The 16,058-nt window shown below is 33.8% G+C and overlaps 3 protein-coding genes across 3 annotated transcripts; 1 reads left to right on the top strand and 2 right to left on the bottom strand.

Moving 5' to 3' along the window:
• Positions 1 to 4,608: 4,608 nt before the first annotated feature.
• On the top strand, positions 4,609 to 7,167 carry LOC111302960 (serine/threonine-protein kinase Aurora-2-like). The gene is made up of 9 exons (XM_022898885.2): positions 4,609 to 4,766; positions 5,137 to 5,253; positions 5,397 to 5,543; positions 5,637 to 5,732; positions 5,868 to 5,963; positions 6,054 to 6,150; positions 6,341 to 6,458; positions 6,639 to 6,711; positions 6,805 to 7,167. The coding sequence occupies exons 1-9, from the start codon at positions 4,728 to 4,730 to the stop codon at positions 6,904 to 6,906; spliced, it is 885 nt and encodes a 294-aa protein (XP_022754620.2). The 5' UTR covers positions 4,609 to 4,727; the 3' UTR covers positions 6,907 to 7,167.
• A 672-nt stretch (positions 7,168 to 7,839) lies between these two features.
• Positions 7,840 to 12,362, bottom strand: LOC111302959 (ATP-dependent 6-phosphofructokinase 3-like). Its single transcript, XM_022898884.2, has 13 exons — positions 12,101 to 12,362; positions 11,357 to 11,403; positions 11,199 to 11,238; positions 10,850 to 10,912; positions 10,617 to 10,754; positions 10,338 to 10,496; positions 10,160 to 10,213; positions 9,884 to 9,952; positions 9,643 to 9,772; positions 9,237 to 9,502; positions 9,080 to 9,125; positions 8,844 to 8,998; positions 7,840 to 8,403 (listed from the first exon to the last, which is right to left on the bottom strand). Exons 1-13 carry the CDS (start codon positions 12,194 to 12,196, stop codon positions 8,260 to 8,262), a joined length of 1,407 nt encoding a protein of 468 aa, XP_022754619.1. The 5' UTR covers positions 12,197 to 12,362; the 3' UTR covers positions 7,840 to 8,259.
• A 1,084-nt stretch (positions 12,363 to 13,446) lies between these two features.
• Positions 13,447 to 14,312, bottom strand: LOC149515403 (uncharacterized). The gene is made up of 3 exons (XM_089742431.1): positions 14,031 to 14,312; positions 13,823 to 13,982; positions 13,447 to 13,730 (listed from the first exon to the last, which is right to left on the bottom strand). Exons 1-3 carry the CDS (start codon positions 14,310 to 14,312, stop codon positions 13,447 to 13,449), a joined length of 726 nt encoding a protein of 241 aa, XP_089598557.1.
• Between the last annotated feature and the right edge of the window lie 1,746 nt (positions 14,313 to 16,058).

Genomic DNA, 16,058 nt, shown 5'->3' with positions numbered 1-16,058 from the left:
GAGCTGATATTTCTACAAGTGTTGGTGCTTGTGTAAAGGCTATTACTTATACAAAAATTGATGTTTCTACAAGTGTTTGTATAGGGATTGGCGTTTGTGATATTGATGTTGCTAGTTTTCTACCATTTGAACCCTTTAAACCTTTTAAACCTCTAACCCTTAATCCTCTTGATGTAGTTGTACAATTTTAATTAGAACTCAAAAAAAAAAAAGTGATAATGTTATCCTTATCAATTGTTTAATTTAGAAATACATTAGATACATATTTTTTACTTGAAACTTAAATCCAAAATCAACATTAACTTTTTCTTAAGTATCTCTTACAAATCAACATTTGTAAGGGATAAAGCTTCAGGAGGTGATTGTTGAGCAAATCCATGAAAATGAAAAGCTTGATTAGAACTCATCTAAAAAAGAAAACAAGTAATGATATTATAGCCATCAATATCAAGTTGAAAAATAAATAATTAATGTATTGTATGTTACTAACATTTTCATTGTTTTTGTTTAAACATTTTCTAGAATTGTATCCCAAGTGAAAACATTTTTGACACCTCATTTTCTTCTTTTTTTGATTTGATTCTATTTTTTTTAGGCCAACTAGGCATTTTTCAAGAAAGAAGAGGATCAACAGTACCTATTTTTATTTCAACCCAAAATTTATCACTTGGTACTGGTAACAATACATAACTATACAATTTTTCATTCGTCTTTTTCTTGTAGGCATTTATGATATAGTTTTTAATTTTCTCATTCCTAAATAATATCACATGTATTGCATGTGGGCATAAAATACCAGTAAGATCCTAAAACCTAAATGTACATTTTCATCTTTTGATATTAATAACAAATGTATCCCTATTACATAAAACTTTAAACCCTTCTTCACCATTCCATTTAACATGGTAGTATGCATTCAATTCTTTATTTTCTTGAATCTTTATACAAATTTTTGGACAAAACAAAGTATTCTATGAAGCAATTTTTTTTTTTTTTTTGTTATTGACTATTTTATTCATAACATAGTGCCTAATTTTCTTAAATATAGAAATGATGAGAATATAGTGCCCAATTTTCTTAAATATAGAAATGATGGGCATATGCCTAGCTCATATAATAGAAGCATTAAAGGGCTCAGTAAAATTATTATCTATCATATCATAATGATATCTAATAGAAAAAAAGCTCTAGATCAGTATATAAAGTTTTTGTTCAGCATGTTTATCGGAGCTAATATCTTTAAAACACCAAGTTTTGTTGCATGGTTCTTGAAATTTGCCTTAGTTTTTAACTTATAGCATGATCAAAACAGTAAATGCAAGTTATTGCCTCGATTTTTCATCTTTCAATTTACAAAGTAATGTTTGTCATAAAACCTATGCTCAATCTTTGATAACAATACACTTATCACATTAATCAAACCTGTATAAAAAGAAATATAAAATAAAAATTTAAAAATAGTAGAAGTTGACTTAATAAAACTCATTAAGTTTAGTTTATATACATTTTACATGTCACTTAAATAATGAATACATCCCCATCTTGAAACTCAAAATCAATTTAAAGATTTTCAAGAAATTATCTCCAGGTGTTCTTGTTTTTCACTTTAACCATAGCTTATGCAATATGATATATTTGGTCATTTATATCTCGATCAACTGTTGTAAGAAGCTCACGCTTGAAAGGTCATTTTATAAAATAACCATCCAAATGAATAATAGGCCTATAAAACTCCTTAAACTCATTCTTCATGACACTAAACCAAACAATAAATCTTTTAAATTTTAGCGTTTCAGTTAGAATAAGCCTTTCCATCATAAAATCCACATGACTTTTATAATTTGTCATTCTTAAAGCATGTACATAATTATACAACCTACTAAACTCATACTTTACTCTACCATTGATCTTTTCAAAGCTCAATTTTTAGGTCTACTACAAACAATCATATTGATATAAACTTTTAGTTCATCTTTAGCAAGCTTTTACACCTTAAGCAACTTAACTTTGGAATGATTCTCAACTTACTAAGAAAATGTTGCCTTACAAATTTATAATTAGCTTTTGAGTTTAAAAATGGAACATTCATGCTCACTTACCAATATTTTAACCTTGAACAAACCATCACTATTATTCTTTACAGTATATATTAAAAATGAGTAACCCTTTACCTTACACGCAACTCTGACCCTATCTTTCATTTCTAAGCAATTTAAAATCAAATCTTTTTACCATCACATACTTGTCTAAAGCTTTTTTAAACTACTTACTATTACTAAATATCATATCAAGTTCAAATCTAGGCACTTGATCTAAATAATTAAAGAAAACTTACTTTTTTTTTGCATGCTATATTGCCTTCCATATTATTGTCATAACTATCAATGTCGAATGATTTTAACTAATCAATCTTATTTCCACTACAATAACCTCATCTGTTTTTTTCTGTAACTTTAGCTTTTATTTTTTTCTCTTGTAGCCCTTTTCTTTTCTTTACTTCATTTACTAGATCTTTAAAATCTATCTCAACTGAGACATCATTAGCCCTAAAACTTTTTTTTCGTCTAAATTCATTATATTTTTGCCTTATTTCCCTTATCTCATCATCATCATTTTCAAACACCTATTTATCCTTCACAAACTCTTCATCATCATCATTATCTAATTCATCTTCACTGAACATATCATTTTTTAAGATACCTTCATTGGCCCTATCATTTTCTTTCACCTTTCTGAACCTTGTCATTTTTTAATTCATCCTCTTTAGACATATTGTCATCATTTCTTGCACCAATTGTTGGATCATAATCTATTAGTACATTATTTACAACACTACTAGGTGACCCATCTACATTTGATACACCAACTTTCTCATTCATTTCAACATTACTACTATCACCTATCCCAACATCTGACACATTTGGCACATTAGAACTTAATTTATAATTTCAGGTATGAAAATCTCAAACTCCACATAAATTTATAATTATCTTACATTGGTGATATGGTTTATCATAATAATAAATGATGTATTATCACAATGATAAATGATGTATTATCACAAACTACCCTAAGATTAGTCTCTAACTCATGCCCAAGTTTGAAAAATGAAAAGCATTTTACAGTAACATACCTAACTTCTTCAACCATATTAGTTAACATCTCATAAGATAAATAATTAGAATCAATAGATCATTCAAGCACATCTTTGCTCACATAGGCTACACTACTATTTTTTACAAAATTTCCATTCAAATGCATAAATAATGTATATTGCACCCAAGCAATTGTCCTATTCGAAAAAAAATAATAAAATGAGTATATTTTATTATCTTCATTAGTATTATTGTTGTATTAGTGCGAGCAAGTATACCGTAAATAGGTCTCAAAAGCAAACAAAAATAAAAGTAACATTAAACCCAAAGAAATAAAACAAAAGTAAGATAATGACTCTAAACATTGAAATCTATTTTTTAATCTAAAAAATAGTATCATAGAACCTACCTCAATACAAACAGTATTAAAATACAACATTCAACCAACCAAAGATCATAAAAAATTAATATCAAACCGAACCCAAATACATTTTATATTATATGGACAAACCCAAAATCTACCTTTTTTGAAATTTTAAGCCAAATGTCTCAATTTCTAGAACAATATCTCACTTTGTGAACCGATTCTAATGTCCCACTTTCAAACCTTAAACCTAAACTATCACTAATCTAAACCCTAAATCAATTAGCCTAATCTCAATTTTCAAATACAAAACCCTTAATCTAATCACACTTTCTAAATCGATTACCCTACACCTGTAATTTTAAACTCTAAATACCATACCTTAATCTTATAGTTTGGAACGATTACAAAGATTCAATTTCAAAACCTAATCCCTTTTTATTTTTCTCAAGTAATTTTTTGGTTTTTAAAACAACAATTTTTTTTTCTTTTTCAACGAAAAGTAACTTCTCAAAATTGTTGTTTTATGTCGGGTAAAAAAATAAAGGGTTAATTTTTTTTATTTGAAATTAATATTTGACGTAAAAATTCAATTACATGACATGAGGTTTTAATGACAACCGACAATTTTTAATTCGTTATTTAAGACATGTCAACTTTTTTTCCAATAGAGTTAAGCTTTAGTGTAAAATAATTTACTAAATTAAAATTTAGATACTAATATAATAGTTTTAGTTTTTTTAATTACTAATATGATAAAAAGTATAAACTTTAGAGATTAATTTTATATTCAAATAATGAGATGAGATCATATCTCGAGTGCTTAAGGTGAGGATTGGGTGAGTGCCTCTTGCATTTTCCCACTTCTAATAGATCATCGCCATGGGCCCAAGCATAAGCATCTATTCTATATGGCTAGATCCAGATCTCCAATTGACTTAGCCCATGACTTAAAACACAGAACAGAAGCCCGTATCCATGACATGAACTTTGAAGTAGCCTTACATGAAAAGTGTGTTACTCTAGCCTCTTCTCTCAGAAGAGAGACGCTCCCCACCCCAGATCTCAAAAAGGAAAATTTTGAAAAGCGTTCCACGTGGCAAACTCTACTAATTCGACCGTTGTCAGTGGGGTTCCTCTGTATGTCCCTCCATAACCCCTCTTTTCTTTTTGCCTTCTTTCGTGTTCTCCATCAAATAATAACACTTATCAGCCTATTCCTACCCCAAAAACCTTTGGTCTCTTTTTTTTTTCTACTCTCTCAAAACATGGCGATTGCTGAGACCCACCCCCAACAACAAGAGAAGGTAAAATTTTTTTCCATTTTGTTTTCACTGTTTTTCTTGGGAAAACAGTAGCATTTTTTTTTCTTTTTCATCCTTCAAGAACCAAACAAAGCCCAGTTTTCAGTTTATTTTTCTTTTATAGAGGGCAGAAAGTTTTTAGAAGGGTTTTCTCCATATACAAAGTTTCAATTCCCAAATAGGGTTGATTTCTAGGGTTCTAATGGCAGATTTGGGAATTTTGACAATTTTGTGTCTGGTTGCGTACTCTTTGATATCTAGGATTAGCGGATTTTGAAAAATTGGAACATTAATAATTTGGGTATTTTGTGTTGAGACAGTGTCGGGGATTTTGTTTTACGTATTTTGATTTTGTTGATATCCATTTTGACAGGTTTCTTCAGATGCTTCAGCAGCTGAGAAGAAAAGATGGACGCTTAGCCATTTTGACATTGGGAAGCCGCTTGGACGAGGAAAGTTTGGTCACGTTTATTTGGCTAGAGAGAAAAGGGTCCGTTTCTTTCATTCTTGTTTTATTGTTCATTTTGTTCGCTAAGAACTATGAGGAAAATTGAAGAAAATGAGATATTCTTATAACATCATTATCTGCAATTATAGTACTAGGCTGATCCTTATGATGTACTTTTGAAACAGAGCAATCATATCGTGGCACTCAAAGTGCTTTTTAAAAGCCAACTACAACAGTCTCAAGTTGAACATCAGCTACGCCGTGAAGTGGAAATACAAAGTCACTTGCGCCATCCCCATATATTGAGGCTTTATGGTTATTTCTATGATCAGGTATAGGCCTATATTTTATGCTTTGATTTATGTAGCTAATTGAAAATGTGCTGAATGAGTTAACATGTGTTTTTCTGAATACAACTTCTACAGAAACGTGTTTATCTGATTCTGGAGTATGCAGCCAAGGGTGAACTCTACAAGGAACTGCAAAAATCTAAATACTTCAGCGAAAGACGTGCAGCTACTGTGAGTTTTAATTTTCCCAATTGATTCTTGTGATAGTTTGTAGCAGGATTAAAGAATTTATATAACATGTAGCAATACAAAAGAAAAAAGAACTAATTGGATGTTTGGTTTGTATGCTTATGTTGTTTGTTGCAGTATGTTGCATCTTTAGCTCGGGCACTAATTTATTGTCATGGAAAGCACGTAATACATAGAGACATCAAACCTGAGAACCTGTTAATTGGTGCACTGGTAATTCCTAATCTATGGCTGTACTTGTTATTTGGTTTATTCTACGAACGTTTTATAGTGCTTATCTTGTCAATTGGGATTCCTTGTCAGGGTGAACTTAAGATTGCAGATTTTGGGTGGTCAGTGCACACATTTAATCGCAGGCGGACTATGTGTGGTACACTTGATTATCTCCCTCCTGAAATGGGTATGTAGTAAACCATTAGAACCAGGGGATTGCCTGTAGTGCTCATCAGTTGTTATTTTCTTACTGTTTTAGCTTGTTCTAGATTCAAACTATATCCATTTGTGCCAAAAGATGTAACTTTATATGTGTCGGAAACAGTGTATATCTATATAACAAGTAAGTTTCACCTTATTTTTTATGTTCTCTGCAGTTGAAAGTGTAGAGCATGATGCTAGTGTAGATATCTGGAGCCTTGGTGTCTTGTGCTATGAGTTTCTTTACGGGGTCCCTCCTTTTGAGGCCAAGGAACACTCTGACACTTATAGAAGGTAACTATTAGCACATTACCAAGAAAACATGATCAAAACTTTTGATACTATACAATTTTGAGTTATGACACTGCATTTTAGCAAGGTTCAAGTTCTGTTTTCAAATGATGCGCCATACTGCTGTTTGTTTGTCTTTTTAATGCCTGGTATCATAAGTTTTCCACTTTACCCCTTTCACAGGATTGTGCAAGTGGATCTGAAGTTCCCTCCTAAACCAATAGTTTCATCTGCAGCTAAGGACCTCATTAGTCAGGTATGTTTTGTTGCTTTTATAACTTTCAATATACATATAACAACAACATTCTATCACGCCATATCCTGAACATTATTTAATTTTACTTAACAGATGCTTGTCAAGGATTCTTCCCAGCGCCTACCGCTCCATAAGCTTCTTGAGCATCCATGGATTGTTCAGAATGCTGATCCATCTGGCATCTATAGAACTTAAGATACATCTGTTCCTTGATATTCTTTTTGTGAGGATGATTGTGCAAAGATGGTTTCCATGGATTGTTCAGAATGCTGATCCATCTGGCATCTATAGAACTTAAGATACATCTGTTCCTTGATATTCTTTTTGTGAGGATGATTGTGCAAAGATGGTTTCAAATTGAAAGTCCTGGTTCTTGACTCTGAATCCTTACTTTGCTATGTCTTCAAGCTTTGTAGGAATAACAACAATTTGTTCGTTAAAATCCATTGTAATTCATTTGTATGTTAAATTACTATGATTTGTTGTCTTGGCATGTGTAACATCCGCAACTGCATTTATTTGAAAAGATAATGCAAAGGATTTGCCCATCTTTTCAGGTTTGGCTATGAAGGTTAAGATCTGTCTTTGGTTGGTTAACTCACTCTGGGTTCTATTTTGGTTTGACTTGGTCTCCAAGATGGCATATGATTCTGGATCCCAAGGTTCACAATAAAGAATATGGCGATTAGGTGTTTGTTTAGGTAGTAGAAACCAGAAACCATCTTGTTGCTCCTCAGTAGTCTTGCGTTTGGAAAACGAGCGCGGACGTACAGCTGACAGGGATATCAGCAGTACAGCTGACAGGGATATCAGCAGTTTTCCTGTTTCTTGTGTTTCTTTTGGTCCCAATTACCGGATTCAGAAATACCAGAAATAGGTTGAATACATTTTCATAACACTTGGATCAATGATACCCGTTGTTATTTTCTCTCACAACCAGTGTTGGATCTACGTTTTATTTTATTTTATTTTATTTTATTTTTTAAATCTACACTTATAAAATGTAAGTACAGCTGATACATATATCCATTTTGTTGACCTAACAAAAAAATTTTGAAGATGTTCCAAAAAAATTTTTCCTCCAAAATTTTTTTTATTTTTGGATTTTTTAGTGTCCATAAACATTGATACTTCAAAGGGTGGATCCACCTCTGCTCATAGCATAGAAAACATACAAAGGAAGACGAGAGACAATGCAACCTGATCAGTACTTTCGACTTCCATGGCAATATGGATTAGTTGATCATACATTTCCAACTGAAAGACCCTTGTGAGCAACTAATAGTTTCTCAATGTTAAAGCACCACCACCAAAATTTCTAACTATAAGCAATTCATAAAACAGCAGAGTAAGTACTCGATTTCAACAGCTGAAACCCACATTCATGCTAACCGAATGATTAGAGATGGTAGAGTGCTAAATATGAATGGTGGTACATAGACTGTCTATGAAAGATGGTAGTGAACATGACACTATCTGATGCAGCTTTCATACCATACAAGGACTGTCGTCAGTCATTGACTTTCTGCCATTACAATTTTCGCCATCCTACAAGCCTGTTGCAGGTTTTTTCTCTTTCTTGGCTTCAGCAATATCTCTGGGGTTCAAGAAGCTTGGCTGGTTAGTTGAAGAGAGCAGCCTCGCCCACATCCTGTCAGTAATGACAACCTTGTTTTGTTTCTCAATGATACGCTGCATATTAAAATTCCAACAGAAAAATATCAACTGTAAGCCTTTCTGCAAAACCATGAGAAAAATATATTTTGCTGAAAGAAATTCAGTCAGGAGAAGTAATGCAGGGGCTAGAAACATACTGGAAGACGAAATACAGCTTTTTCTCTAATAATCACAGTTTTTGGGCTAAATTCAAACAACAAAAACCACATGACTAAACCTATTTATATATATATATATATATATATGCTATTTCAATACAACCTACCACAGTTGTTTCTTTCCCTTTCTTTTACTTAACTTTTGTTTGCTGGTTCCTGTCTCAAATATTGCCAGAATAACAAACATAAAGTGGAGTGACCACTGATTCATGATTTCTAATAGACATTTGGACAACAATCTATAACATTAAACAATGTTCACTAACAGAGAAGTTATTAAGGTGCAGACCAACATACCTTATATGGAATGTAAGCATGTCTGCCATTGACAGGACCAACAGTGAAGCCCGAATACCCTGCCATTGCTCCATGAACTGCACTATGTGCAAGTAGGGTGCAGTAGACATTATCAGAAGCAATGCTAGGAATAGCCCGGATCATGTATGTAGGATCTGCAAATCAAATATTTTGCACATTATTAAAAGGTTGAAGTCTGTAGGAATAAAGTAAAAATAAAGTGATGAGACATTAACCTATATATTTAAGATTAATAGGAATCTTCTTCTTTGCAAAATGTTCCTGCATAAAGTGACAAGAGACAGTCAAGATATTAGTCTAGATATCACACAAACATCCAATCATTAGCCACGTATCAAACAAAAGCAGAGATTAGTCAATTGAAGGTAGTACCTTTATCCTGTGAGAGATCCACAGCCCAACATCTTGAAGAAGCTTGTTTCCTGAAGCATCTTGCTGGTCCATGCACTGCAAGCTCTCTGAAAGAAGATCCTGTCCTGCACCTTCAGCTACCACAATAACCATATGTCCATTTTCTTTGAGTCGTTTTTCAATATATTCATAAAGTCCACCACTTCCTTCAAGATAGAATGGTGACTCTGGAATCAAGCAACAATCAACATCACGGCTGGCAAGAGTAGCATACATTGCAATGAAACCTGCATCAGCAGTTCAATATGATACATAAGGGAAGGATCAAAAACATCAATTCAACAAAATGGAACTAGGGACAGCTGGCAGTATTGACTATATAATTGTCTGGATTCCCATGTATTATGATTATACCAACTAAGCATACCACTATAGCGTCCCATTAGCTTTACAAGTCCAATGCCATTCTCAATACTTTCAGCCTCAACATGTGCCGCATTAATGGCACGTTGAGACTCTTCAACCGCAGTATCAAAACCAAATGATTTGTCAATAACCTGTACCAAAACCAGCAACCCCACACAATGCATATCACACATTAATATGACTTTCAAGTGGTGACAAGGAAAAAGTTTGTAGATAACTACAAATATGAAGATGAGAAGTACCGGAATGTCATTGTCAATGGTCTTGGGAATTCCAGCAACTGCTACTTTGAGGCCACGTTGTCTAATTTCCTGCCCAGAGCAAAATCAGTTAAGCTAAAAATAAGTACAATGATTAGTTGCACTGTTTAGTATTCAGATAAATGCTAAGAACGGTATTAAAAGATTTCTGACAATACATTATGGATGCATCTTTGACTAAAGCCTTGCTTAAATTGATTGACCTCTATGAAACATTTTTCTTATTTGACATTTATGGAGAATACCAAATGCTAATACCTCAAAAATCACAGCTGCTCCTCGATGTGTCCCATCACCTCCGATTATATAAACCTGAACCAATAAAGGAGAAATTAGAACTGACAGAAAGTAGTTATGTGAAATATTAGATGTATATAGTCAAATAAAACTGAGAGGAGGCTCACACAAAAACCTCTACCCTTGCACCTTAACACACCTGATTGATTCCATGATCCTGAATGCTGTCAACAATCTTTGAGGTATCATGACCCCCTCTTGATGTCCCAAGGATTGTACCACCACGTTTATGGATATCATTTACAACATTAGGTGTTAAGGTGACAGTGTTCTTGGCATAAAAACCCCTGTAGCCTCCCTAAAGATGTATCAAGAATAAGTTGCTGGCGAGATTACCAAATGATGACATTCCGCATACTGATTATAAACCAAGTTGTTATGCATTAAAATGCCTAATCATTGTAACAAAATTACTTACATCTATTCCAAGAATTTTTCTGACACCATACATGTGACATAGGCCACAAACAATTTCCCTGATCACTGTGTTGAGCCCGGGGCATAGACCACCACATGTTACAATGCATGCGTGCACTTCATCTGATTCAAAATACACCTGAGAAGCATAACATGTGCCAGTCAGCAAACTGTCAATAGCTAATCATTTTGCAACTTCAACCCTAAAGCATAGGGGCAATATGAGAATTGTACCCTTTGGCGAGGTCCTGCACGTCGAAAATGCACCCCTCTTGGACTGTCCTTATGAACAACAATCTACAATAAAACTAGCATATTATTTAACCATACCGATTAAGACATATAGGTAAGAACTAATAACTGTAGTAATTGCAACATATGAAACAAACAATTTTTCGTTCTACAGGTTTTAAAGCATTCTCTCGTGACAATATTCAGACTTCAGCTTCAAGGAAGTGCATGCTTTAAAAAAAACAGAGTATGAAATTGAAACAAAAAATTCTGTTTATATTATAGAAGGAAAGATCACCACATTGAACTTCAAATGAATATACAAAATTCAAGCAATAAAACAAGGATTCACCTTCTGAGTGACGGTATCATCCACATTAACAAAATATTGCCTGCGAATCAAAATGTCACGCAAATAAATCACCATATTCAAACAAGACCGAGATAGAGAAACCACAATCTAAAACCGATGAATTACCCGATGAAAATTTCAGGTTATAGTTTACTTACTTGACAACTGAATAAGCTGGATTATCTTGTAATGGATTGGGATAGCTCTGCCACATAAATAAACACCCATAAAACAAAATGCAAAATATGGAAAAAAAAAAAAAAAAAAAAAGAGAGAGTGAATACGAAGGTATAAAAGGAAGGAAATCAGAAACTTGAAAAAAAATTCAGAATCTTTAGCTAGTGTTTGGTTTTAAAAAGCAAATGCATTTTTCATTTTAATTTTCTTAGAAAATGAAAAACAGTAGCCAAAACATGTTTGATACTTAAAAATGAAAACAATTTTTGGACAATAAAAATAAAAATAGGTTAAAAAAAACAAAAAAAAAATTGTTTTTAATTATGAAAGCAAAAAATGTTCATTACTTTTTCTTTTTGCAAGTCAAGATGTTGATCCATATTTAAATATTTTTGAAAGTTATCAATTAATAAATATATATTATATTCATAATTAGATATAATTAATAATTTTTTATTTTTTATTTTGTATTTTTAAAAATCAAAATTTGTTTTCGTTCACAATATATTTTTTAGAAAAATAAAAAATAAAAAAAAAACTCGAACCAAAACAGAGAGCCTAAGTTCTCAAAACCAGAAAGAGCAATGAAATATAAAATTACTGTCACTAAACAAAAATCTCAGTAATGTTCATCTCATCGTTCTTGATCTAACGAAATTGGATCAGTTCCAAATACAAAAATGAATAAAAAATAAATAAAAAGAAAAGAAGCGAAGAGAGAGTACAGGGAGATCAGGGAGGTAATCAGTTAAGTGAGGAACATCTTCGAGAACGTAACCGGCAGTGCCGGGAACTAACTTCATCTGTGTATCATTTTCCATCGCTTGCTCTCTCTAGGAAAACGGGAATGTTCGACGTTCTATATTCGGTGAATAGCAAGAGGAAAAAAAAAAAAAACTATATGGGAAATGTTGTTTCTCTTTTTCAGAAGAAACAGGTGCAGATTTGGCGCGGGTGCCGATGCCAATGTATAGGAAGGTTGTCTTTGGAGAGAATTTTGGATTAATGAAACCCAAGAGGACTTAAGATCGACCACGTCAAAGTTGAAGCGGCGTCGTTTGAACTTTGATCCCTGGTTCTGTTGAGCAAAAACAGGTGGCGCCGCAAACATTGTATTTCCCGCAAACTATTACCCTTCCACGGTTTTTTTTTTTTTTAAATATTCATGTCCAGTATACATGAATTATTTGATATAAAGATATTAAATTTTTTAATTTTATAAGTGAGGTTAAAATAATGATATATATTTTTAATTTTTTAAATAAATATTAAAAAATATATGTCATCATTTTAATTTTATTTATAAAATTAAAAAGTTTTATTATGAGTATATTTAATATTTTTTATATTAATATACCATAAATTGTTTTATAAAGAAATCATAAATTGCTACATCATCAAGTAAAAAAATTAAAATCCAAAAAAATAAATATTCTTGAATTTTAATTATTTAATTATTTAAAATAAATTAATGAAATAGTATCATGTAATGTTAATGCATTTATAATATATAATATTTATTTATTAATAGTGTATTAAATATAATTTTTTTATTTTTTAAATATATCTTAAAAATATATATATAATCTTGTTAATTTCACTTGTAAAATTTAAAAATTTTATTAATAATAAATAAAATAATTTCTTTTTCTCCATAGGTCGGACTTAAGCTTATAAATTAGATCCTATATTTTTTACTGATTTCGATGGTATTGCGTACTTTTTTTTTTTTTGAAGGAAAGATAGTACTAATTCAATAATGATAGTTAGATGCAATCGACGGTGAATGATGGAGGAACAGACCCCTACCCATCTCTCCTCTGAAACCACGTTAAGTGCATGCTTAGCCAAATAATCAGTCACACTATTTGCTTCTCTCTTTACGTGCCCGATTGTGAAGGACTTGAATCTTCTTCCTGCACTTCTCACATCAGAAGGATTTTCCCAGTATAAGACAAGTCTTTCGCTCCCGCCTTGCATCCGTTAATCACTCGACGAGCATCCCATTCAAGGCAGACATTTTCCAATCCCAACGTCTCGCAAATTCCACTGCCTTATCTGCTGCTAGAGCTTAAAAAATGATAGGATCATAAACTCGGTCCACCTTGTTAGCAGTGGCCCCTAATACCACCCCCTTATCATCCCTAGCTACAACTCCAATACCACCTGTGTTTGTTTCTTTTTTTAGCGCGCCATCAAAGTTGAGCTTGGCCTGACCCAATGGAGATGGCTTCCACTTTATAGTTGGTACGGTTATCATCAACCCTGCTTTTTGGTTTGCTAGTCTATACTTCTGTAAATACCTCCTGGCAAAATGTCCCACTGGAGCTGGTGTTCCGTGGCACTCATCTTTAACTACTTAGTTCCTGTGCTCCCATAATGCCCAACATAATACCAAACCTCGTTCGAGATTGTCTGTGTCTAGTTGTGCAACTGCATCTGTCAACCAATCCTTCTCAGATGTGTGATCCATCCATCTGGTGCCACGTCATGTGAGGACCAAACATCCTTAATGCTTTCACAATCCCACAAAGCGTGAACGATGGTCTCTTCGTGCTGTCCACACCTTGGACAAACCCCATTGATATCGATTCCTCTTTTCCTCAACTGGGCATACACAGGCAGAAAGCCCTTATTTGATCTCCATCAAAACACCTTGATTTTGTTTGGGATTTTAATCCAAAAGCTCCTATCTCGGTTCATTTGAGCCATATCCCTGTCATCCCCGCTTGTTCTCCTTTGCTCATTGACTAACCAGTGATATGTACTCCTCACTGAGAAAATGCCATTTGATTCAAGGCTCCAGTAAATAGTGTCCGCATGGCTTTGATGGCTAAGCGGCAACCCCATAATTTCATCTTGTATCTCCTCTGTGAACAGGGTCATTAATTTCTTTGTATCCCATTCCCGTGGTTGAGTTCGCATGAGCTCTGCCATCTTTGCATATTCATTGATGTCAACTTGTGTGTTCTCTCGAAGTGGAGCATTCTATTGTGCGGTAGCCAGTAGTCCTTCCATACCCGTATGCTGTCCCCGTTTCCCACCCTTCAGCATCATCCTGCACGAAGCACTTCTTGTTCCGACCACAGGCTTCTCCAAGTCAACGATAGGTTTCGGCACAATGGGACTTCCATGGGATTTCCGTTCAAGAAATATTTTCTACTCAGTACTCTATATACAAGAGAGTTTGTGTTCTTTAATAGCCTCCAACATTGTTAAGCTAGGAGGGCCTTATTAAACATATTGAAGTTCCTGAAGCCTAGTCCCCCTGCCCTCTTACTCACGCACATTCCTTCCTATTTTAGCCAATGTAAGCCCTTACTGTCCTACTTTGAATTCCATCAAAAATTACTTATCATTCTGTTTGAATCCTGGCATACAACCTTTGGCAGAAAAAAGACACTTACGGCATATGCGGGTATCATTTGGAAGACTGCTTTAATGAATATTTCCTTACCTCCCAATGATAAGATACGGCTACTCCATTGTCCAATTTTTCCACAAACTCAATTATGTTCCTAAACTCTTTTCTTTTATTTCTGCCCATCATAGTAGGCAGACCAAGGTATTTATCCGGGTCTAAAGTTTCTTGGACCTCGAGCATCTGTATTACTCCATCTTTGCATTCCTCCCGAATATTTTTGCTGAGGAAAAAGAGCGACTTCTCCAGATTCACCTGTTGACCCGAACCATGTTCATATCTCTATAGCAAGTGGCTCACTGTTCCACATTCAATCTGGTTTGCTTTTAAGAATAGCAGACTGTCATATGCAAAAAAGAAGTGAGTGATCTAGATCCATTCCTGCTTGCACTTATCCCACTTACCAGTCCCTCTCTCTGGAACTTTGTAAGAAGAGCTGAGAAGCCCTCAGTACACAACAAGAACAGGTGACAATGGGTCTCCTTGTCGTAACCCTCGTTCAGGATAAAATCTGTCTGTTACATCACCATTAAGCACCATGGAGTAAGAAACAAAAGAAATACATTTCATTAAGATGGACACCCACTTATAGTGGAACCCCAATTTAATCATCATTGCCTCCAGGAACGGTCATTCAATCCAATCGTAAGCCTTGCTCATATCTAATTTTAGTGCTACGTATCCATCCTTTCTACTCTGCCATCTCTTAAGAGTATGAATCATGTCATAAGCAATCAAGACATTATCAGTTATCAGCCTACCAGGCACAAAGACGCTCTGGTTTTCACGAGCATAGTAAGGTAACACGAGTTTGAAGTGGTTCACTAGGACTTTAGCTATGAGCTTATACACCACGTTGCAAAGGCTTATGGGCCCAAAATTGGTTATTTTCCTAGGTTGCCTAATTTTCGGGATAAAGACTATATTAGTATCATTTACATCCTCAAGAAACGAGCTGCCATTTAAAACAGATAAACAGAAAATTTTAACATTATCCCCAACTACATTCTAGTATTTTTAAAAGAAAAGTGAAGGCATACAGTCGGATCTCGGCGCTTTAGTGGGATGTACGCAAGCAAATGCCTCGTGAATTTCCTCTTTCTTAAATTTTGTCAAAAGCTGGTTATTCATTTCGAGTGTAACCTTAGTCTCCACCCCCTCCAATATCTCGTCAAAAGAACCTGGTCTTGAAGTGGAGAATAAATTGGAAGTATTGGACTGTACCCTAACCCTGTTGATTGCATTAAAATTTTAATTTTTTA

This window comes from Durio zibethinus, chromosome 13 (genome assembly GCF_047325235.1).
Source record: "Durio zibethinus cultivar Kanyao isolate XHJ-2024 chromosome 13, ASM4732523v1, whole genome shotgun sequence".
Lineage (NCBI taxonomy): Eukaryota > Viridiplantae > Streptophyta > Magnoliopsida > Malvales > Malvaceae > Durio > Durio zibethinus.
This window is presented reverse-complemented; position numbering and strand designations above follow the sequence as displayed.